The sequence below is a fragment of the Gopherus evgoodei genome, chromosome 2 (assembly GCF_007399415.2).
Source record: "Gopherus evgoodei ecotype Sinaloan lineage chromosome 2, rGopEvg1_v1.p, whole genome shotgun sequence".
NCBI classification, from domain to species: Eukaryota; Metazoa; Chordata; order Testudines; family Testudinidae; genus Gopherus; species Gopherus evgoodei.
Genome location: NC_044323.1, coordinates 230,986,271 through 231,011,989, shown reverse-complemented (window position 1 = coordinate 231,011,989; position 25,719 = coordinate 230,986,271). Strand labels below are relative to the sequence as shown.

The following is a 25,719-nucleotide window of genomic DNA, read 5'->3' as shown; positions in this document are numbered from 1 at the left end:
AAACAGTGTTCCAAGTAAAATAGCTAACTGTAAACTGAACACCCATTTAAAAAGATAAAATCTTGTAGTGGTCAGCCACGGATAATATTAGTGCTAGATTGACTTTATAATGACAATTTTGATGAACACAATGTATACAAGAGTGAAGTATCTATATAATATTTTATTTTCATGTTTACTTTTTAAACTCGCCCACTGCACTTATATTTTGCATCACAAGATACGTATCTGGTATTTTGACTGTCTTGTGTTAATATAACAATTTTGATTGTATTCTTTGGCTAAGTACATGCACTCTGACTATAGCTGCATTTATAAAGATACTAAGAGATGCTGTGTAATGAATATGACTTATGAAAAAACAAACAATTTCATCATATTAAACATTTGACTCAAAGTTTGTGGCAAGTTAGCACAGTGTTTGTTCTGGAAGTCCTGGGATACCTGCCCTGATAATGACTTTGAGGCTTGGGCTAATATGTACATGCAGTGTCTGACAGTCAGTTGAGATCTGCAAGTTTCAAAAGTGGTTTAGAATTTGTAGGATATTTTAAAATGTCCTTACAATTAATATGTTAAAACACATATGCAGAACAAAGCTCTAAATGTAAGTAACAATTTCAAATATTCATGCAAATATCTGATAGAAAAGGTTGCTGCCTTGATATTACATACCCACTCACATGCACCCATGTGTGCGCATGTGTGCATCATTATAAAAATTATAAAGACTGAAAATTCTCCTGTACTTTATCTTCTTAACTCAATGAGTTAAGGCTTCTTTGTTTCCAACTTAATCTTCCTAAGGCGATGTCAGAGTTACTCCCCAAAATTCTACTTATTCCCTTTTTTGAAAGACTAAAGTAAAGGAATATTTCCTAAAACTTGAGGAATGGGGAGGAGAAAGGAGTAAAGAAAAGAAATGCTGGGTATTAAGTCTCAGCCACTATAATATAAGATTAACCCACAGCAGCATTATGCCAGTTTTAAACTAGTACAACTCCTCCATTAATTTCAATGCAGTTGCATCAGTTTAAAACTGGAGTAAGCCGACGGGTGAATCCAGTCCAAACCCACTATTTCTCAACTTTTTTTTGGAAGTGAAGTCTTATCTGTATCTTCTGATACCCCAGGTTGCAACCCTATCCCTACCTACTCATTCCAGTGATTTAAAGTATTTGGTCTTGTCAGACTAGTACAGCTGTAAAGGTTTGCCATTATTTCTTCTTTTGAAAGGATTAAGTGATAGGACCTGTATTGTTTTGGTGCTTTGTTACTGTGCAGATGTAACAATGCAGTTTGCACTGTACAGTCTTGTTCTGTCTATATTATTTGCATATACTTTATCAAATGTTTACAATGAAACATCAGTTTAAGCAATATCTTGGATTATAGTGTTAGGGATACTTTATAATTTAAGTAATCTTCCCGATTACCAGAATTAAAGAAATAAAACCACTGTTGTAGTATATAAGTTTCAGCTGGGTGTATTTTTTCCTTTAAAGCCTAGTGAAATCTAAAGAAAAATTAGAAAGGTTGTTTCTTGAAGATTATTGCTCCTTTTGCTTTAGGACTGTAGCTTTCTAAAGGCATTTAAAAAAAATCTCACCACATTGTAAAGTAACAAAGTTATGAGATATCTGTACATTAACAGATTATGTTTAAGCAATAGGAGTTTTAAGTGTGATATTAATGATTGTGGCACACAAACTAATGGATCATCACACTCCCAATTATGTGTTAGTAAACATATTAGCAATTAACTGGAAAAGAATACATTCAAAATATGCAGTATATTTTAGCAGGAGAAACACAAACAGATAAGTCCCCTAGCAGCTTGGGAAAACGTGCTCATCGTAGCCTTCATGCAAGAGGTCTTTATCTTGCTGGTCGGTGGAAAAGGGATGCTGCCCCTTTAAGGGATCCTCCTACAATGGGTGGGAAGGAGGCGGAAAGTTTACATGATGGGCAGGAAGCATCTGAGGCCAAGTCAGTGTTGGGTCATTGATTTTCCTGCTGACGAGATGAGTGTATATGGGGGTTATTTATACCATAGGCAGCTCCAGAAAAGCACTTTTTACCAGGATTGAGTTTGTAGCACCCATCCACAACTATGAAAAAGGATCAGGTGTTTTTCTCATGACCCACTGTGGGTATTACAATAGTCATCCATTTCTTTGGAGGTTGCAAATGAATTTTTTCCTCACTGCCAGACTGGCTCGGACAGGACGTTTTCCTTTGCCTTTCCCACCAGCAAGTCTGGGACTCAGTGAGGTAGAGCAGGGGATTTATGGTACAATATTGCAACACGGTACATAAAACTCATGGCAGATGTCTAGTGGTCTTTGGTATGCAAGGGATATGGTTATCGGACAAAATGGACTGGAAAAAAGGATCTGACGGAAAGCATCCCTTACGGGACCTGAGAAAGGGGGTTTGGGGGCTCCTAATGATTTGAACAGCAGGGTGCTGATCTTTTATAGCCTCCATTTCATCTTATATGAGGTGATGGAAGCACAGTCCCAGCAACGGGATGGCTTGGACAAGGTTGGGGATTACGTGTAAATTATTAAGAACGTGATGACCTGCACTGTACAATTTATTGCCAGGTACTCCTGGGTATTTTAAGTGAATGAAATTGCAGCCTGCCACATTTATCATCGCTTGTCTTTCTTCTAACATGGCTGGACAAAGAGAAGTTATATTATGCAAACTGATGTGGTATTTATCTCTCACATACACATAACGCAGATCTAATTTGCCACACAATATGCTAATTCCCCCACTGCCATATTTTAGCTCATATGACCAGAAGAATATGTGACCACTCATTTAAGTAAAATAGGTGTAGCTTGTACATTTAATTCAGAAAAGTTCACGTTTGCCAGTTTGACTATTCAATCCATTTCACTGGCTAATGGAAAACTGTCAGTTAGCCGTACAGTCCTTTTTCCAGATTATATGCAATATAAAATTTTTAGGCAAATTTCTTGACTTCAGAGCATGTTAAAAGTTAATTTTACATGGAAATAAGATTTCATGGAAAAATATTAGATGAATGAGCCAGATTGTGAAACGAGCTGGTAGTCAGTTCAATTGAGTGGACACGTATCCACATTACAAAAATTACCATTACAACTGACACCTTTGTAGAATTTCTCAGGCATAGAGATGGGTTGATCTTAGACCAGGAAAAGGCAGCTGTAACATAGCTGACACATCACATAAATCCTGAACGTCTATCGTCTCCTTTAGTATTTGAAATTGAAGTTCCAGATTTTTACCAAAAAATCTCTTTGCTAATATGCTGTCACAGTTTGCTGAATCAAAATGGTAGAAAACTCAAGAAGTGTGCTGATTTAATAATTATCATTTTTCTGAAGATCTACGTTCCTTTTCAACCATTTCAGAATCAAGAGAGCATTTTTAGCACATTTGGATTGCTTTGACTGAAAATTAATAGGCTAGGTGTTGCGATATACTTTTTATCCTACTTACTTGCATTTTCATTTAATGCCAGACACAAGAAAAACAGGTCTAGATAATCAGTTAGTGTATCAGTTTGTTGCAAACATTTTTTTTCCAACTAGCTTATAGAAACCTACATGTTGTTTAAAAGTGTAACCAGATCTACTTTAGTTTCACTTACTGAACACAATTTCCATTTTGGACAGTGAGTGTGTCTTTTTAATTTTTGCAGCATAAATGTGCTTATGAAGTGAACCGCATAGTATGAGTTTCGAGTTTTATATATAAAAATGATTTTTCTTCCCCTCCTCACCATTCTTTCAGGAAAAGACACAGATTTTTGTCAAATTTAAGGAAAAACTGTAACCACTCTGGCATACAGATGCAAAAATTTACATTTCAAGTAGAATTAGAAAGAAATGCAAATAAGCTCAGTTAATTAATAGCATCAAAAACTAAACCTAAACAAAATTACTGGACTTTGTCTTTTTAAATTAAACTTACTTCTGAATGATCTAGACAGAGCAGGAGTGCATACAGCTCATCCACGAATAAGGTTATTACATCCAGATTATTTAGAAAAGTGCTTTTTTTTGTGCACTGAAAAATCTTTATTTTCATTAAAGTTTAAAAATTATCTAAAATTAGCACATTGATTACAAAGAATCACAAATATCAGAGGAGAACTATTACCTAAACAAGCAGGTCATAAAGCTTTATTACCTGAAAACTCGTTAGCTTCTATTTCATAAAGGATTATTTTTACCTTTTATTTCCAATAAGCATAATGACCATGTTGGAATTGGAATGCTGGCGAGCATCTTCTAACCAGGTTGTCAAGTGATTAAAAGTGTCTCTCCTGAGTTTGAACAAGAACAAAAATTAATAGTGATGCTTCAAGAAAAAAGTATTTGTCCAAATGCTATCACCCATAGATTTTTCTTTAGTAATTTATTTCAATGACAAGATTTCTTACATTAATTTCACACACAAGCCAATATACTGTAAGCATAATCAAAGTTCAATATACTCTGAGACACAAGACATAAAGGGTGAAATCCTGGCCCCGATGAAGTCAATGGCAAAGCTTACACTGACTTCAATGGAGCCAAGATTTCACTCATATTCTGTGGCAAGTACACCCTGGCATTCGAAGGGGAGGGACACGACAAAAAAAAAACAAAAACACTTTTATATTAGCATGAAATGCATTGAAAAGAATGCAGAAAATGAAGATTTGTTGAACTAATATACATGTATTAATTTTGTTATTCATTTATGTAGTTTTAATGAAGATTTCCAGTTTGAGCTATGCCACAGGCTGCTGCTCATTCTGCTGCAAGATCCACTATTCGCCATACCTACCTTTCCCTTTTCTCAGCAATAAGGAGCATGGGAGGTTTTAAACGCATCTTTCCTTCTTTCTCATAGCAAGAATGTTATTAGCTTAAGGGAGCCAGGCGTAAAGGGATGGATAAAGGAGGTGGATGATGGAAAGGAAAGCTCATCAAGTTCAAAGACACCTCAAGTTCAACGATCAAAGGTTTTTGTTGTTTCATTATTGGCAGAGAGTGTCAGCATGCAAGGTTCAGGGTGCCAGTTAGAAGACTGCTGCCTCCAAAGCTCCACCTCATGACTCAAACAGTGAACTCACTGAGCTCTGAAACACGTCTGCTGAAAACAGCTAGAATTCCCCCTGGGGGAAAGGAACAGGCAGACAAGTTATAGTAAACAGGGAAGCAAGAACAAAATGGTGGCTGTCTTCACCTAAAAATCAGCAAGTTCACACAGGATGCTTTCAGCAATATAACTGTAGATTTCATGACCACAACTTTCATTAAGAGTAATCAATAAAAGGTTCCACACATTGTAAAGAATTCTTCTAAACGACCTAAATAATTCCAACTTTAAAAACAAAAAACACCACAACACACGAATGCAGTGAATACAATAGCAACTGCTACAGTCAAGATTTCCAGGTTCAGTCTCTGCCTAAAAGAATACGTATTTTAGGAAGATTAAGTAAAAAAGTTTCTTTTAAGAAAAATGAAAAAAAATATATAGTCTTCACTCTCCTTGTACAACCTGCCCCCACAAAAACAGTTTTTGCACGAAGATGCTTGTTCCATTATAAGCAAAAATCACAAAAAAAACTCTTACAACTCTTTTTGAACAGATGTACAACTGAGGCTGCAAAAGATGAAACTTAGCATGGAAACAGCCCTTACTGAAAAAGCTGCTACTCGTTGTGATGAAATTTGTTTCAACTCAATAGTTATGACCCTTGAAAAAAATTACATACTGCGCTTTTCAACTGTGAATAAGTTAGATATGTAGTGAAGAAGTGTAATGAAAACATGCATGAACCGCAGCAAGGATTCTGCAAAGGTTGTAAGGTGCAAAGGGAGGTCTGCTGCACACTTTGAAAACACTAATGCAGGGGTAGGCAACCTATGGCACATGTGCCGAAGGCAGAACATGAGCTGATTTTCAGTAGCACTCACACTGCCCGGGTCCTGGCCACCGGTCTGGGGGGCTCTGCATTTTAATTTTAAATAAAAGTTTCTTAAACATTTTAAAAACCTTATTTACTTTACATACAACAACAATAATTTAGTTATATATTATAGACCTATAGAAAGAGACCTTCTAAAAACGTTACAATGTATTACTGGAACGCGAAACCTTAAATGAGAGTGAATAAATGAAGACTCAGCACACCACTTCTGAAAGGTTGCCGACTCCTGCACTAATGCTTTAATCCTGAATTCAGAACCTCATGTCCACCTACACAGTTTTCAGGCAGTAAGCAGTTCAGAAGCCAGTGATGTGTCTTAGGGTATATCTAAAATGCAACTGGGAGGTGTATAGGCTGACTTTATAATGGACACATACAGAGAGCAGCATTCTGCTTTCAGCACAAACTCTGATATTTTCTTAGTGCTTACCCATGCAGCTGTAACAACTTTTAAAAGATCTTGTACGGAATTTCCTATAGGGCTGTCATATTATTAAAAAAAGGAATCACAATTAATTGAAGCTTTAATCATACCGTTAAACAACAGAACAGTTACAATTTATTAAATATTTTTGGATATTTTTCTACATTTTCAAATATACTGATATCAATTACAACACAGAATACAAGTGTACAGTGCTCACTTTATATTATTTTTAATTAAATATTTGCACTGTAAAAAGATAAACAAAATAAATAGTATTTTTCAGTTCACCTCATACAAGTATTATAGTGCAATCTCTATAGTTAAAGTGCAGCTTACAAGTATATAAAATAATAATTCTACAACTGCACTCACAAACAAAACAATATAAAACTTTAGCAACTACAAGTGGAAGCATGAAGGAGCATACGAATGTTTAGCATATCTAGTATGTAAATAACTTGCAATGCCAGCTACAACAATGCCATGTGAATGCCTGTTCTCACTTGCAGGTGACCTTGTAAATAAGAAGTGGGCAGCATTATCTTCCATAAATATAAACAGACTTGTTTGTCTTAATTGGCTGAACAAGGATGAGGACTGAGTGGTCTTGTAGGCTCTAAAGTTTTATGTTGTTTTGAGTGCAGTTATGTAAAAAAATAATTCTACATTTGAAAGTTGCCCTTTCACAATAAAGAGATTGCACTACAGCACTTGTATGAGGTGAATTAAATATACTATTTATTTTATCTTTTTTACAATGCAAATATTTGTAAGAAAAAATATAAAGTAAGCACTGTACACTTTGTATTCTGTGTTGTAATCAAAATCAATATATTTGAAAATGCAGTAAAACATCCAAAAATGTTTATCATAAAACTTAAATTGGTATTCTATTAACAGTGTGATTAAAACTGATTAATCACTTTTTTTAATCTAGTTAATTGGTTTTGAGTTAATCACTTGTGTTAACTGTGATTGACAGTCCTAATTTTCTAGTTTTCTGGGTTTAAAAAAAAAAACGGGCAAAAGAAAGCTACTGATGAGCACTTTACTCTCCTTAACTTGGAAGCTCCATCGGTTTACAATAAATGAGTAAATACCATATGTAAATTCCATAACTGGAAATTTGATTATACATCCTGCAGGCCTTCTAAGGATACAGTAACACCTTGCTTAACACTGTAGTTATGTTCCTGAAAAGAATGCGACTTTAAGCGAAACGATGTTAAGTGAATCCAATTTTCCCATAAGAATTAATGTAAATGGGGGGTGGGGGGGTTAGGTTCCACAGAAATTTTTTTCCACCAGACAAAAAACTATATATTATATAGATATACACACAGTATATTTTTAAAAAACAAACAATTTAATACTGTTCACAGCTATGATGATTGTGAAGCTTGGCTGAAGTGGTGAAGTTAGAGGGTGGAAAAGGGAGGGATATTTCCCAGGGAATGTCTTGCTGCTAAATGATGAACTAGCACTCGGCTGAGCCCTGAAAGGTTAACACGTTGTTGTTAATGTAGCCTCTCACACAAGGCAGCATGAACACGAGGGAGGGGAGACAGCATAGCAGACAGAGACAGACACACACCTTTTGTGTGAGAGAGAGATGCACACTGCCCCTTTAAGTAAGCTGACCCACTCTTAAATGCATTGTCTTTTTAAGTGGATCAGGAAGTTAAGACAGCAGCTGCTGCCCCAGGCACTCTCTGTCTCTCTCCATCTGTGTCCCCTCCCTGCCCTACATGGAGAAGGGGTAAGTGGGGTGCAGGAGCAGGGGGGAGGGGGACACCCTGACATTAGCCCCCCCGTTCCCTCCTTGCACAGCAAGGAGTCTCTGGGAGCAGCTCCAAGGCGGAGGGCAGGAGCGGCACACGGCAGTGGGGGGAGGGACAGCTGAACTGCCAGAGATAGCCTGCTGGGCGGCTGCAGCACAAGGAACTTAGGGGAGTGAGGAGCTGATTGATAGGGGAGCTGCTGGTCCACCCTGGTTAGAAGCCCCCACCAGCTAGCTGCAACGGGCTGCTCTTCCTGCAAGGAATGGACAAGGCAGGCAGCTGCCAAACGACCTTAGAAGGGAGCATTGCACAACTTTAAACAAGCATGTTCCCTAACTGATCAGCAATGTAACAACATTAACTGGGATGACTTTAAGTGAGGAGTTATCGTATAGCTATACTGCATAGGAGACATAATTACAACACATGCAGGTATACCTGAGCTAGTTTTGATTGTGCTAGCTCACTAAAAATAGGAGTAAAGTTGTGACAACACGGGTGGCAACAAAGGTTAGCCACCCAAGTACAAGCCCACCGAGGATCTCAGGTGCGTATGTATTGTAATTGAGGAAAAAAAGTAAATCATGAAATTAAAGACCATATGGTACAGAGGTAAGGTTCAATCTTCACTTGGCATTTCTTAACTTTTGAAGATTTAGACCAGATGATGTTAATACACCATTTACTACAGTTTTCGCATGGCTTGTATTTCAGTTTATTTTACTCACTCACACCTAAACATATTTATAACATTTTTACAGACAAAAAAAAATCTAATTGTACATTCTAAAATATTTCTGATGTCCTTCATTAAGTTTCTCACCTTGTAATGTCATATACTAGTAAAGCCCCTGCTGCCCCTCTGTAGTATGACCTTGTGATGGAGCGGAAGGACTCTTGCCCTGCCTGTAGGAAAACAAAGTATAGTTATTTCATTTATTAAATTACCATCTGTGACAAAAGCTACCAACTTATTAAATTACATTGAGGGGTTTTTTTGGTTTGTTTGTTGTTTTGGTTTTTTTTAGGGGGAGGAGAACTTGGAGAACAAAACTTCACTAGTTCTGGAAAGAAAAGTCACATATAAGAAGATGACTACAGCAGAATGTCATTAATAAAATAAAAAAAAATTAAAAAAAAAGAGAAGGAAAGATCAGGAACAAGATCTCTAAACCTTTTTTGGCAATCCCTGACAACCCAATTTACTGAATGGCTTCACAATACATGAATCATTATTAGAACACAGAATGGACTCCTAGCAACTAAGCTCTGAAGACAAATTTGAAAGGAAGCAAATAACCCAGAGCTTCACATTTGAATTCAATAACTCGCTCCCTGGGGCAGCTGTTGACACTAGAATAAATAAAGCCCATTGTAAATAAATGATGAATGACATCTTTACGCCCACCATCTGCTGGTGTAAAGGTTGTTGGAAGGCCAAGGATGCAGATTTTATCCGTTATATCATAAACTGTAGCCAGCTTTCAACAGTCTTCAGATGGAATTCTTTCAGTAATCATTTTATTATGAAAAACAGAAAATGGTTCAGAATTTAATTTCATATCATTCTGCTCTACACTTAATCAGTTTCCTTTCTATTTGATATATAATGCTTGTCAAAAGGAAACAGGATGTAAGAGTCATCTTCATACTCACTGGTGAATCAAACACCAGAGATCCTGCATAAATTAGGCAGTTTCTTTTTTTGTAGATAAGAATTTCTGTTACAAAGGTCTCTCAGCACAAGGGACGTGGCCCACTGATTCATATTTATAGTCATAGTGTAAGATTCTTCAGTTTGCTTTTACCCCTCTGTGCAGTCCAAAATGTCCCTAACCTCTTAAGTGTCATCATGCAGCTTTTGGAGAAGATTCACCTGTACTATTTCTATTTGGAAAGATCCATTTCTGCATATATAACAGTATTAAATTCTTCAGGGCAAGGGAACTAATGACAAATGTATTTAGTCAACTGTACAGTAAGAAAACAATATACAGAAAGTTAAACAGGTTCAGTGGACAGAAGAGTAGGCCTAATCAAGATTCAGCTCCTGGAAAATGCAGAAATGCACAGCAGCAAACCCTGAGCATCCTTCCCCCATTTCCCAAGAGAAAGGCTCACCAGCATCTGACAACCATGTTATGAATGCTGAGATGTGAAATGTTCACCTCCAATTCTAAGCCACATACAGTATGTCTTCTAGTGATGTCAGAAAATGCCACTGAGTAGGATTAGGACATAGTAACATTTATGTGGACAAAGCCCTACAGGTAGTAAAATATTATTACTCAGCTGAAATTAAGAATGATTTTTGAAAAAGAAAAACCATGTATCCTTAATCTGTTATTTTATCAAAAGAGAGGCTTCTGCCAGATATACATACTGGGTATGTAGGGAACTTACTCCCACTGAATAAGCTTATCTTCCAAGAAAGGCCCTCTTGAATCAGGGAGAAGAGTTCACTAGCAAGAGTGACATAGGCCGTATCTACTCTACAAAAGAATCCATAATATTAAAAAATAAGATCAAAACACACACACATTGTTAAGAATACTTTGTTAGCAGAGTTTTGCTGTGATGTATATGGGTTTCCTCAACTAACATTATGACCTCCCAGGCTAACCAGTAACTTAAACTGTTTCTGAAAGCTTATGCCCTAACTACACTGCGGGCAACACAAACACACACTTTAAAAATTATATTTTTTAAAATGCTTTCTTGAACAATTGTAACAAACAGGACTCTAGCCACTCTTCAGGTGCTATGCCCACACATACATCTTTACAAAGTTAAAAAGTGCTACTCTCAGTTTGCTGTTAAAAGTTTATATGCACCACAGACAGGATGCCAATAAGATTTTATAACTCTGTCCTAAATTCTAAACCCAGAAGCTCCATGAACTCTACAAATATATTTTTCCTAGTGACTGACTAGTTCTCAAACTCACACAAAGTAAAACACTAGTAAAAAATGGGTTACTTACTGTAACTGTGATTCTTCGAGATGTGATACAGACGTGTATTCCAGTGCACCAAGTCAGAGACTTTTGCCTAGCAGTACCCTTTGAGCAGTGGTGCTTGCGCCACACGACTGTAGCCCCTCCTCTGGCTATATGAGGTGGTGCCACTCTGATCCCCCCTCAGTTCCTTCACACCAAAACCCTGAGAGGAGACTCCAACACAACATTCTTTTTCTTTGAATAGATGCAGGCATGTATTCCAATTAGGTGAATTGCAAGCAGTACCTCAATCCAGAGGGGTTTGGAGTTTACTGCAATTAGAAGGGCAGTCCTGCAATTCCTATGCCTGCATCACCCTGGAAGATGCAGAAATAGCATAATGGTCCCATAACATATGCATGGATGACCACGTGGCTGCTCACCAAGTGTCCAGTATGAAAATGTCACTGAGGAACGCTATCCATGTCGCTTGTGCTCTTGTGGAGTGAGCCCATGTGAGCCTTGGTTACGCCTCCTCAGCGATCTCATATCCAGCCTTGATATAGGATGGTATCCATCTAGAGGTGATCTGTGCAGAGATTGCTTGCCTCTTCATGTGATTTGCATCTGACACAAACAAACAAGGAGAAACACAAAAATGGTTTGGCCCTGTCTAGGTAAAAGGCTAGATATCATCTGACATCCAGAGTATGAAGGCGTTGTTCTTCTGGGGAAGAGTGCATCTCAGGGAAAAACACAGATAAATACATTGCTTGATTCAGATGCAACTGAGAGACTGCCTTGGATAAAAATTTTGGGTGTGGTAACATTATCTTGTCCTTGGGGAACTGAGTATAAGGCAGCTCAGCCATTAGGGCTTGCAACTCTCACACTCTTCTTTCCAAAGTGATGGCAATCAGGAACACAGTTTTCTGAGACAGAAGGGACTGAATGAAGGGCCTATCAGACCTGCCCGGACTGCGTTTATGTCCCACAAGGGAACTGGTTCTTAGACTGGTGGATGTGAGGAGAGAAGCCCCTTCAGAAATCTTGTCAGCATGGCACTGGAAAAAACTGACTTCCCCTGAGTCAGAGGGTGGAACGCAGATATCGTTGTCAAATGTGCTCAATGAACTGAGCACAAGGCCTGATTTCCGAAGATATAGCAGGTATTCCAAGATGTCCCGGATGGGAGCCCTGTCAGTCGGATCCCACAGGTCAAGAACCACACCAAGAACTTCTTCCACTTCGCTAAGTAGGCTGTCCTAGTGAAGCACTTCCTACTGTTGAGGAGGACTTCTCAGACAGCCACCAAGCACTGCTCCTCCTCTTCATTCAGCCATGTAGCATACATGCCATAAAGGTGCAGGGAGCTGATTGCAGGATGGAGGGTGCAGTCATGGTCCTGAGTGAGGTGGTTGGGATGGAGAGGAAGCAGTACGGGATGCTGAACTGATAGAGGAAGGAGGTCTAAGAACCAGTACTGTCTCGGCCAAGCTTGAGCAATGAGAATGACCTTTGGCCTGATCCACCTTGAGCTTGAGGATGACCTGTGGAATGAGCAGAATAGGTGGAAAGGCAGACAAGAGAGCTTACTTCCAGCTGCAGTGGAAGCTGTTGGAGAGGGAGCCTGGACTGAGGCCCCTCCGGGAGCAGAACAGGTGACACTGTTTTCCCTCGTCACAAACAGCTTGATGACAGGGATGCTCCATGTTGCAAAGACGACACAGAGAACACTTTAAGGACCACTTGTGGCTGAGAGGGTCTACAAGATGATTTCACATCCCTGGCAAATGGATTGCTACCGGAATGATGTCATCTTTGATGCAAAACATTGACACAGGTTGACTGCCTCCAGAAACAGTAACATGGAATGTTATCCCTTGCTTGTTCACATGATACATTGCATTGTGAGTATGTGAACCACTGAGTGTATGATGAAGTCCCAGAAGGCACAACATGCACTGTGGATGGCCCAAGGTTCCAACATGTTGATATGGATTTTGGCTTCCTGTTCTGAACACGGGCCCTGCACTCTCAATGAGTCCAGATGTGCCCCATCTCCCCCAAACCCAGAAGGGAAGCGTTGGTAATCAATGACTTGGTTGGAGAGAGCTGAGTGAAAGGGACTCCTTGGCAACATTATGTAGGGACTCCCACTAATGCAAGGAATCCAGGACTAGTGGAGGAAGGTGAACCAACCTGTCCAGAAAATGCTGGGGAGGGCGGTAAACCGTCCTCAACCACATCTGAAGAGGGCAAAGGCACAACCTGGCAAACTGGACCATCTGTGTGCCACATGTCTGCTTGGACAACAGCTTCAGACACACACAGATTGTTGTTGATGGCTGAGACTGTAGACTGAGGCAGAGCTGTTAATTGCCTGGAAGCGGCTGGTCAGTAGGAATGCCCTCAATCTCATGGACTATAACAAGGCCCCACTGAATTCAAGTTTTTGAGTGGGAGCCAAGGTTGACTTTGTGGAGTTTAAAACGAGTTGGACAGTTGAGCTACACAATGTGGTGCTGACATGGGCGAGACCCTTCTCTTTGGAGCCATTCTTCAGCAACCAATCAGAAAGATGTGGCCGAACAGCAAATCATATACTGAAAGTGTCGTTCGCCTATTGCAAAATGCAAGAACTTCCAGTGACTCAGTAGAATCACATGAAAATAAGCATCCTGAAGGCTGAGAGTCGTGAACCAGTCATGCTGAGACAGTGTGGGAGGATAGCCGATAGTGACCATGTGGAATCTCATGTACTTGATGAATTTGTTGAGGCCAGAATGGTTGAAAAGGGGTCTCATCCAGCCCTGGATTTCAGTTTCAGGAGGTACCCAGAGTAAAAGCCATGGCCCCAGTGTTTTTGGGGAAATTCCTCCACCGCACCCAACTTCAACAGAGAGCTGACCTGCTTGATGAGCAGTGTCTCATGAGAGGGGTCAGGAAAGGGGTGTGGAGAGGAACTGGATTACATAGCACAATCTGCCAATGTCTAGGTCACACCTGTTTGAGGTAATCAGCCCCAAGTACTGTAAAAGCAGGCCAGGCTGCCCCAAAGGGACAGGGAGCAGGGAAAAATACAGGGGACAGGGTGATGACTAGACCATTGCTCCGGACAAAAAAAGAGTTAAAATGGATGCTTGGCGTGTGCCTAGGGAAGACATGTAGATGTCCAAAGTCCAAGCCCGACTGCTTCCTCTTGTGGGATCTCTCTCTCTCTAGAGTAGTCAAGTTGCTTCAGAGGGAAAAGGTTGCACAAAGCAATGCTGTAGGCAATACTGTTGCTGTTGTACCCCATACTGGCACCTTTGCGTGGATGACATGTATACTCCCAAGAACCTCAAGCTAGCCCTGGAATCCCTGAAGGAGTGCCATCAGTTTTGTTCAAGAACAAGACTTGGCTGTCAAAGGGCAAGCCCTAGACTGGGATTGCTCCGGATGTCAACCAGGAAGCCCATCCTCTTAGTTACCACTGAAGCCATAACTCTGGCCAAGATGTCTGGAACAATAAGAGTGGACTGCAAAGACATTTTGTCCGTGAAACAGCTCTCTGCAGGGGACGCCTGGAACTTCTCACATGAGGCCCGCAGGCAAGTAGTCCTTGAATTTAGCCATGGCTGACCAATTGAGGAAGTTATACTTGACCAACAAAGCCTGTGATTTTTGATCCTTATCTGTATGGACTATGAAGTGGAGTCTCTGTCCTTGAGGGTAGACTTGAACCTGTCCTGTTTACTGCCATTACGACTAGGAAATTTGAGGTCAGGAGGGAACAGAACCCCTCAAATCCCTGGGAACAAAGTAGCATTTTTCCATGCATTATGCCACTAGTGACAGAGGCTGGTGTACTCCACAGAGCTCTCGCCGATTCAAGGAGTGCATCATTGATTGGACGGGGACACTTTCTGAGGACAATGGATTGTAAAATGTCCACCAGTTTGTGCATTTTGTCTTGGAGAAACTCTACCCAGGGATGCGGCTATGCAGTGTAAGTGGTCCTGGTATGCCTTAGATGTCCTTCGGAATAGAAGGGGAGGGTGAACCAAGCAGACGATGCTGTGCTGCCTATGAGAATGAAGATCTTGGCGGAGGAAAAACTGGCTCTCGCTCCCGGGAAGATTTACCCAGGAGGGAAGACTCCGTTGGCTCCGCATAGAAAGATCACCAATGCTTGGGCTTGCAGTCCAAAGTCACCACTATCAACCTAGTGAGAGAATTCGGCTACAAATGGGACAAAGAACAGGATCTCTGCAAATGAGGAGCATCCCACTGAGCTCAAGGCCACTGGTATTGGTGGCCAGTAGGGACCAGGCCAGGGACCTCTGTCCTGGACACAGGGCTCATGCCAACCTGGGGAACCATACTGGTCCACTGATAGGCCCCCGAGTTCACTGGGTGATGCGGAGTGCGAGGATGACAACTCTGACTTGGACTCAGAGCCTTAGAATCTCAGCAACATGGGTGGAGCAACTCCTGAAGGAGCCAACAAGTGGCCCGATTCATCTGACGCCCAGAATGAGGTGTGAATTGGTGCCCTCACTGAAAGTGGTATTGTCGGTACCAAGCATGCCGGTGGACACAAGTAGTGTTGGTCCCCGCAGAAACAGCAGTACTGGAGTGCCCAAATGCATCAAAGGTGGCGAGAGCCGCCATGAGAGCATTTGCATCATCGAACGCCGCAGGGCCAAAGAGTCCTGGTGCCATAGGTCCCCAGCACCAATTCCAGTACCGGCTCCATCGCCATCACAGGAAGGGGAATATCAGGATGCAGGGTCAACAGATATGGAGGTTCAGTGGATTACTCCATTGGAGGGCCACAAGTGGCACAGCCCTGGGGAATTCCTGGACCAATGGTGCCACTGGGACTGAAAGGCAGAGGTCTGCGACTGCCTGGTACACTGATGACATGGACGCAATCATGACTGACATTTCCCTCGTTGGTACCGGACTCAACAGACCCTGGAGGCTGGAACTGGAGTCAATGGTATGGGGTTTCTGCCCTTCCAACCTGGTGCTGGGGAAGGGTCAGAGGTACCCATGCCATCCCTCACACTGGAACTAGCCCTGTGCCAGTCTGTGCTTTTCCTGGGGAAGGCAGAGGTGTCACATTGCAACTTGGAGCAGTCCAGATTGTTTTTAATGAGACTTCTTCCTCAGCACTGACAACAGAAAATGGCTCCTCTGCCTCTTTGGCAAGGTGCCTACTCAGGAACAAGAGGTGGTAGCACTCTCTGAGCCAGAGGATGATATTCAGCCCAAGAAGGGCCTCCGTACTGGATCAGGCTGCATAGCCTGTTCAAGCAGGTGCTGTTTCTGGCAAAGGTCCTGCACCACCTGAGTCCATTTTTAAAATGATTTACAAATCGAACACCGCTCTTTAAAAGGTGGGCCTCGCTGAGACAAAGCAAGCACCGCAAGTGGGGATAGCTATTGGGGATCACCTCTACACAGGAAGAACAGTGTTTAAACCCTGGTGAGGGTATCACTGGGCAACACTATTAACTAACACTAACTACAAAAAACTAGGCTAAGACTAAATGCAAGATTGAGAGACTACAACCACAAAGAGCTCCAACTCCAGCCGCAGGTGGTGAGAAGGAACTGAGGAGGATCAGGGTGGCACTGCCTTATATAGCCAGGAGAAGGGTCAAAGCCACAAGGTGGGAGTGCTGACCCTCTATAAGTAGTGCTAGGCAAAAATCTCCAGCTCCTGCATGCTGGGCACATACAGACATACATCCCTAAGTGAAATGTATCTACTCAAAGAAATTTTTCTCCCAAACAGAAATATTAGTGTTCCGAAGTACTATGTGATATGCTGAAATCACATCAGACTGTATTTATGCTAGTCTGACATGGTTAGGCATTTGCCACAAATACTTCTACATTAAGGTTGCTTGTTTGTCACGATCATAAATGCCATCACAAAAAACAACAGGTTTCTCAATCCTCGACTCCATGAAAAGTCATAGTCTTTGTCACCCTGTCTAGCCTGCTACTGAGCAAGTGGTTCTATGAAGCTTTACAAATTCAGCTCCATGTACATACAATAACTTCAAAACCCACGTGCTGTAAGTCATATCGTAATTTCCCTTAATGAAAAATATTGTGTGCCATGACTTCCACTTAGAAAAAAAAGCTACAAAAGTCTAGAATTTTATTTCATTACCAGAATAGTCATCACTTTTGCCACAAATGATCAACCTTAGTTATTACCAACACCACCTGACAGAGGTGCTAAGTGAATTTACAGCTCAGGACTTAACACTTGTTTGAGGGCACAGCCATCTGCCACTACATCAAGCATGCTCTCAGATAGATAGATATATGTTCTCAACACTCTACCTAAGTTTCTTTTTACCCTAAATAGAATGAGTGTATAAATAAAGTTTCTATAGAGAAGACCATAAATTTAGATTTATATGCAATTATCTTGCTCTTTAATGAGTAGTGTCTTTTATTCTAAAAAAAAGTGTATCAAATATACTGCAGAAACAAATTTCAAAAAGAAGGCCAAAATAGCAGGTAGATACACATCTACAATTGATTTTTAAATATGCATAATTTTAAGCCCTGGTAATCTGAAACACATACACTTTAAGGCTTCCTGATACTAGCAAAAAAAAAAAAAAAAAAAAAAAAAAAAAAAGAGAGAGAAAAGCAACGTTTATTAAGCAGCCATAAAATAAGCTTTACATTTTTCCAATAACCTTATATTAAATATATTGATTCACACATTTATAAAAAAGACTTCATGTTACTACTTTACAAGTCTGATCAGGTGGGACCAATTTGAGTTTAACTACTTATGATGCCAAGAATGACATTTATGAAAAGAGCAGACTGGAAGCTGAATACAAAATTATACATTCATGTGGAATAGACAAAGAAATAAGATTAATCAGGCTCCTTGTAAAAGCCAATACAGTATATTCCCATTTATCCAAAACCCTATTATCCAAATCTCCATAGCACATCTCTTACGCTACAGGACAAGGAAGGGATTTGAATAATACAGAGGTTCGGATAGAGCAGCAATCCCTGGCTAGGACTGTGAGGACGACAATAAGCCCCCAGCCATGGGGGAAGCTACTCTGCTTTTGAAAGGCTCCTGGGGCAGCACAGGAAGCTCTTTGCAGCCCTGCTGTCATAGCCCCACTGACTCAGGTTTTGTTGACAAAAGTCACTAGGTTTGTCTGGTGGTGTGGCAAATCAGGACCTCTTTTTGACTCTGGAGGAGTCTAGCCAGTCCCAGCACCCCAGCTCTGATACACATGATTCAGGAGAGGGGGGCTCCAGTAAGTGCACATTCTGCTTTAATACATCATGGTGTGTGGAGATTGAGCTCTCATATACTTTGTTACATGGAAAAGGGATGGATAAGTGTCAGAAATTAACAGCCTGTGGGGCCTGGAGGAAAAATTTGTTAATGTACACTGGGATGTCCTGGGAATCCTCTATAGTGATCTCTAGGAAACTTTCCCATAGGTATTCTGCAATCCTCTGCCTAAGGTTCCTAAGTTTTGCTAGGCTACCATGTAGGGTGACCAGATGTCCTGATTTTATAGGGACAGTCCCGATTTTTGGGCTTTTTACTTATATAAGCTCCTATTACCCTCCACCCCGTCCTGATTTTTCATACTTGCTGTTTGGTCACCCAACTACCATATAGACTAAAGACTTTTTAAAATGAAAGATGGAGATTTTTATGTATTCCAATAGTCCAAAAAGCCCAAAGACTCAAATAAAACTGTTGGAGTTGGCAATACTGTCAATCTGTTCCTTATAAACTAGACAGGCCATCAGTTCGCTTCACACAGACCCACGGATATCTGTAGAATGGTAACTTCTGATCAAAATAGGATCTTAATTTCAAAATGCTTGAGGCAAGATGCTCCATAGACTACCACCAACCCAATGTCATTAAAGTACCTTAGAAATGTAGGGCCCTTACTAAAGATTTCAAGAGCTATTGGGCTCTAAACTTTACCACAAAACTAAATAAAAATAAATTTTTTTGCAACAAGTTTATTATGTGTCAAAAGTATAGTTAGACTTTTAGGGTTAAATTCACCACCATGCAGAAGGCCAGCACAACACCTACTCATAGATTCCAAGCTCAGAGAGAACCACTGTGATTATCTAGTCTCAGTGGCTGTGCTGTACAGGAGGTGAACTTCCCCAACACAATTCCAAGAGCATCTCTTTCAGAAAAACATCCAATCTTGATTTAAAAATTGTCAGCGATGGAGAATCCACAGTGAACCTTGATGAATTATTCCAATGGTTAATTACTCACAGTTAAAAAAAATTAAGCCTTCTTTCCAGACTGAATCTGTCTAGCTTCAACTCCTAGCCATTGGATCATGTTACAGGTCTTGCACATCTTACGCTGGGTTACGTTCTGCAGTCAGTGTGTAAAACGAAAATTGAATACAGTCAATGTGTATATAGTGTAATGGCGGGTGGAATCGACCACACTACAGGTACAGTATTAAAATTGTTATTTTTCTCTTTTTTTGTTTTTGTTTTGTTTTTGCCGACTGCGTAAAGCTGAAATTGCGCATGTTAAATGCGCGTAAGATGCGACAGATCTGTATACCTTTATCTGCTAAATTGAAGACCCCATTATTAAATATTTGTTCCCATGTAGGTGTCTACAGACTATAATCAAGTCACCCCATAACCTTCTGTCATAAAGAGAGAGTCAAGGGTTAATAGAACAGAAGTACTTCATGTCTCTTTTGCCTGTAAAGGGTTAAGTTCAGTGAGCCTGGCTGTCACCTGACCAGAGGACCAATCAGGAGCCAGGATACTTTCAAATCTTGAGGGACGGAAGTTTGTGTGTGTGCTGTTAGTGTTTGGTTGTTGTTCACTCTGGGGGCTCAGAGGGACCAGACGTGCAACCAGGTTTCTCTCCAATCTCTTTGATACAGTCTCTTATATGTCCAGAATAGTGAGTACTAGGTAGATAAGGCGAGTTAGGCTTATGTTTGTTTTCTTTATTTGCAAATGTGTATTTGGCTGGAAGGAGTTCAAATTGGTATTTTGCTGAAAGGATTTTAATTTGTACTTGTATACTTAGGCTGGGAGAGTATTCCCAGTGTCTATAGCTAAAAGACCCTGTAACATATTCCATCTGAAATTTACAAAGATAATTTTTACTGTTTTTTTTTCTTTAATTAAAAGCTTTTCTCGTTTAAGAACCTGATAGTTTTTTTTTTTTTTTTTCCTGGTGAGACCCCAGAGGACTGGGTCTGGATCCACCAGGGAATTGGTGGGGAGAAAGGAGGGAAGGGTGAGAGAAAGGTTAATTTCTCTCTGCATTAGGATTACTTTCTCTCTCAGGGAGAGTCTGGGAGGGGGAAAGAGAAGGAGGGGGGAAGGTGAATTTTCCTCTCTGTTTTAAGATTCAAGGAGTCTGAATCACAGTAATCTTCCAGGGTAACCCAGGGAGGGGAAGCCTGGGAAAGGCAATGGTGAGGGAAAGGGTTTACTTTCCTTGTGTTAAGATCCAGAGGGTCTGGGTCTTGGGGGTCCTCAGGCAAGGCTTTGGGGGGGACCAGAGTGTATCAGGCACTGGAATTCCTGGTTGGTGGCAGCGCTACAAGTACTAAGCTGGTAATTGAGCTTAGAGAAATTCATGCTGGTACTCCATCTTTTGGACGCTAAGTTTCAGAGTGGGCAATTATACCATGACACCTTCTCTTTATTAAGTTAAATAGATTGAGCTCCTTGAGTCGATCACTATAAGGCATATTTTCCTAATTCTTCAATCACTGTCATGGCTCTTCTCTGAACCCTCTTCAAATTATCAACATGTTTCTTGAATTGTGGACACTGGAACAGGAATCAGTATTCCAACTGCAATTGCACCGCCAAATAGATGGATAAAATACCTTTTTTACTCCTATTCGAGATCTCCCCCGTTTATTCATCCAAGGACTGGATTAGCCCTTTCGGCCATAGCGCTGCATTACAAACTCACGTTCAGCAGATTATCCACCTCAACTCTCAAATCTTTTTCAGAATCACTTCTTCTGAGGATAGTGTCCTCCATCATGTAAGTACGGCCTACATTCTTTGTTCCTAGATATATACATTTACATTTGGCCATGTTAAAACACATAGTTTGCTTGTATCCAGTTTTCCAAGAAATCCAGATCACTTTGAATCAATGATCTGTCCTCTTCATTTTTTTACCACTCCCCCAATTCATATGTCATCTGCAAATTTTATCAAGTGATGATTTAATGTTTTCTTCCAGGTCACTAATAAGGATGTTAAATAGCATAGGACCAAGAACCACAATCCCTGCAGGACTCCTCTAGGAACACACTCATTTGATGATGATTCCCCATTTACATTTACATTTTGAGACCTATCAGTTAGCCAGCTTTTATCCATTTAACATGTGCCATCCTGATTTGATATTTTTCTAGGTTTTTTTTTTGGTTTTTTTTGGCTGTTTTTTTTTTTAAATCAAAATGTCCTACGGTACTATGTCAAATGCCTCACAGAAGTCTAAACATATTACATCAACACTCTTACCTTTATCAACCAAACCTGTAACCTCATAAACAAAAAAGATATCAAGTTAGTTTACAGGATCTATTTTCTATAAACCCATGTTGATTGGCATTAAATTATATTTTTTTCCTTTAATTCTTTATTAAAGAAGTCTTATATCAGTCACTCCTTTATGTTGCCCAGGATTGACGTCAGATTAACAGGCATACAATTACACAGGTTATCTCATTTACCCTTCTTATGTAATAGCATACATTAGCTTTCTTCCAGTCATCTGGATCTTCCCCGGTATTCCTAGAGATACTGAAAAATAAACAGTAATGGTCCAGTAAGGTCCTCTGCCAGCTCTTTTAGAACTTAGATACAAGCCACCTGGACCCACTGATTTCAAGATGTCTAATTTTAGTATCTGCTGTTTAACATCTCCTGAGATACTAGTGGAATAGAATGAGTGCTATCATATAGGACAACATGATCTGTTCCCCCCCAAACACAGAACAGAAATATTTATTGAACACTTTAGCCTTTTTTGCATTACTATTGATAATTCTACCTTATCCTTATGGCAATGAACCAATACGGTGGTTAGGATTCTTTTTTTCCTACTACACTTAAAGGAACTCCTCCTTTCTGTCCTCAAAGCTGCTGGCCATAGATTTCTCATTCTGCCCCTTTGCTTCCCTTATCAATATCCCACCATTTTTAGCTTCTGATTTATATTTATCATCAACATCCCCTTTCTTCCATTTTTTTTTTTAATATTTTTTAAATATTCCTTCATTTCCCTATCACACATGGCCATCTTCCTTGATTTTGGGATTATGGCTTTTTGGACATCTAGTAAAATATTCTTAAACAATTCCAAATGGTCATTCACTAATCCTTCACTAAATCCCACCTAAGCTCTATTTTGAAGATTTAAGTGGGATATAAGTGGTGCGCTAGACATATGCTGGCTCCCTGCACAGCGGTGAACCTTACTCCTCCTACTACCCCAGAAAGATGCTTGTTATCAACCATACTGTACAGTGTATAATACACACCTGCAGTTTTCATTTGAGACATATAAATGGATCTTATTGCTTGGCCTTATACACCTCTACCCTGATATAAAACGGGTTCGCGTATAGTGTGGTAGCAGCAGGGCTCTGGCAGCGCTTTAGAGGGCCTACGGCTCCGGCTGCTGCAGGGAGCCTCAGGACCTTTAAATCGCCACAGGAGCCCTGCCACCCCTACCCTGGAGCTGTGGCAGTGGGGCTCCACCGGCGCTTTAAAGGTCCTGGGGCTCCCCAAAGCGCCTGGAGCCCGGAGCTCTTTAAATTACTGCTGGAGTCCTGCTTCCCCTACCCCGATATAACAGAGTTTCAGCTATAGCATGGTAGGGATTTTTGGCTCCCCACGACTGCGCTATGGAATAAAATATTTTAGATGGAGTGAAAGGGGTAATGGATATGTGCCCTTAGACTGTAGTTCTGAAATATTTTTACACCCAATATGTGTAAATAAATTAGCAAAGCCAACCACACACAAGCCTCACTTTCATGCAATGACTACTCCTGGGGGAATTCTGCACCTCTGCGCACTCACAGAATTCATGTCCAGTGCAGACTGTTTTTCTGTGCACAAAACAGATTCTGCCCAAGAAGTTCTGCAGTTCTGCCTCTCCCCCATTAGAGGCTGCTGTGGCGCCAGAACAGCCAGCAGCCAGTTAATCATCAGTAACAGCCAGCAGCCAGCTATGGCCATCACAGCTACCTGCCTGTGGAACTGAGGAGCTAGTGGGGTGACAGCATTAAGCCAAGGGCTGAATGGGAGGGGGGGCTGCAGGGCCACATGGGGACAGGGGCAGATGTGCTTGACTGAATGGGAGAAGCTAGAAATCAGTCAGGGTCAGCATGGGTAAGGCTTCCCAACTCCCTACCAATCCCACCCTCCCCTGCAAAAAAACCTGTTCTATACTTCCCATCCACACCCAACAGTCCTTTAGGTTCACTCCCTCTCCCTCAGGTCCTCTGTTACCCCCAACTCCCCCCAAGCCTTTGCACTGTTTCTGAGGGGTGTGGGAAATACCTCTCTGTATTGTGGTTTAAATGAATTACTCAAAGTTCTGTATCAATTTGCCTAGTAAGGAATCTATTTGTCAAAAAAAAATATTTCCTGAATTTTTTTTTTTGGTTTGTACAGTTACAGACATACTTGCTGACAGGTATTCTGAAATAAATTACCAAAATAATTGAAACTGGTGTGATTATATTATGTTGTTATTTTGACAATATGCAGAATTTTAAAACATTGTGCACAGAATTTTTAATTTTTTGGCATAGAACTCCACCAGGAGTAAATGACAGATCCACCCTGCAATAATTTATTCCAGAAAAATTTGGTTCACTTTCAACTAATTCAGGGCATTCTCATAAAACCTATATAAAAGCAATGTAACTTACCTGCAGTTATTCAAGACACACATTTTTCATAAGAGTAAGCTTTTCCATAAAGATTTGTAAAACAAATAGCTGCTGAATTGTCCACAGATAAAGTTATCTTTTTAGGACACTTTTTAGTACCTAGAAAGTAACATATGAGTTCAGAATAATCCTCAGCATTCTGAGATCCTTATCTCAAACACAGTTTGGATTTCTAGAGAGAACAAGGTATCCAAGTGCAAAATCCAGTGCCCATGCTTCCCACCCTAAATTAGATACATCTGTGCCTATTATGTTCAGGTTGTGAAATTAAAATCCATTCTTTTGAACATATTAAAGAGATCTCCTTTAAGTCACAGAAAACAAAAGCTTCTGCTGTTTACTATTGGTAAAACAGACTGAGATCATTGTGTGAAAACACAGAAACTCATAGACTAGGACTGGAAGGGACCTCGAGAGGTCAAGTCCAGTCCCCTGCCCTCATGGCAGGATCAAATACTGTCTAGACCATCCCTAACAGATATTTATCTAACCTACTCTTAAATATCTCCAAAGATGGCGATTCCACAACTTCCCTAGGCAATCTATTCCAGTGTTTAACTACCCTGACCGTTAGGAACTTTTTCCTAATGTTCAACCTAAATCTCCCTTGCTGCAGTTTAAGCTCATTGCTTCTTGTTCTATCATTGGAGGCTAAGGTGAACGAGTTTTCTTCCTCCTCCTGATGACACCCTTTTAGATACCTGAAAACTGCTATCATGTCCCCTCTCAGTCTTCTCTTTTTCAAACTAAACAAACCCAATTCCTTCAGCCTTCCTTCATAGGTCATGTTCTCAAGACCTTTAATCATTCTTGTTGCTCTTCTCTGGACCCTCTCCAATTTCTCCACATCTTTCTTGAAATGCGGTGCCCAGAACTGGACACAATACTCCAGTTGAGGCCTAACCAGCGCAGAGTAAAGCGGAAGACTGACTTCTCTTGTCTTGTTTACAACACACCTGTTAATGCATCCCAGAATCACGTTTGCTTTTTTTGCAACAGTATCACACTGTTGACTCATATTAAGCTTGTGGTCTACTATGACCCCTAGATCTCTTTCTGCCATACTCCTTCCTAGACAATCTCTTCCCATTCTGTATGTATGAAACTGATTGTTCCTTCCTAGGTGGAGCACTTTGCATTTATCTTTATTGAACTTCATCCTGTTTACCTCAGATCATTTCTCCAATTTGTCCAGATCGTTTTGAATTTTGACCCTGTCCTCCAAAGCAGTTGCAATCCCTCCCAGTTTGGTATCGTCCGCAAACTTAATAAGCGTACTTTCTATGCCAAGATCTAAATCGTTGATGAAGATATTGAAAAGAAACGGTCCCAAAACAGACTCCTGCGGAACCCCACTTGTTATACCTTTCCAGCAGGATTGGGAGCCATTAACAACTACTCTCGGAGTACGGTTATCCAGGCACCCACCTTATAGTAGCCCCATCTAAACTGTACTTTCCTAGTTTATCTATAAGAATATCATGCGAGACTGTATCAAATGCCTTACTAAAGTCTAGGTATATCACATCCACCGCTTCTCCCTTATCCACAAGGCTCGTTATCCTATCAAAGAACGCTATCAGATTAGT

The 25,719-nt window shown here is 40.6% G+C and overlaps 1 protein-coding gene across 2 annotated transcripts in view; it reads right to left on the bottom strand.

Moving 5' to 3' along the window:
• RAB2A (RAB2A, member RAS oncogene family) overlaps window positions 1–25,719 on the bottom strand; it is a 90,675-nt gene that overhangs the window by 31,717 nt on the left and 33,239 nt on the right. The window contains exons 1-4 of one of the 2 annotated variants that reach the window (XM_030553151.1): window positions 24,110–24,189; window positions 21,920–21,968; window positions 9,018–9,100; window positions 4,235–4,327 (exon numbers count right to left, since the gene is read on the bottom strand). In XM_030553151.1, the coding sequence (XP_030409011.1) occupies window positions 4,235–4,327; window positions 9,018–9,100; window positions 21,920–21,968; window positions 24,110–24,132 (248 nt within the window). In that variant the 5' untranslated portion in view covers window positions 24,133–24,189. Of the gene's footprint in view, window positions 1–4,234; window positions 4,328–9,017; window positions 9,101–21,919; window positions 21,969–24,109; window positions 24,190–25,719 lie in introns of those variants that run through there. The other variant, XM_030553150.1, reaches the window with a different exon arrangement.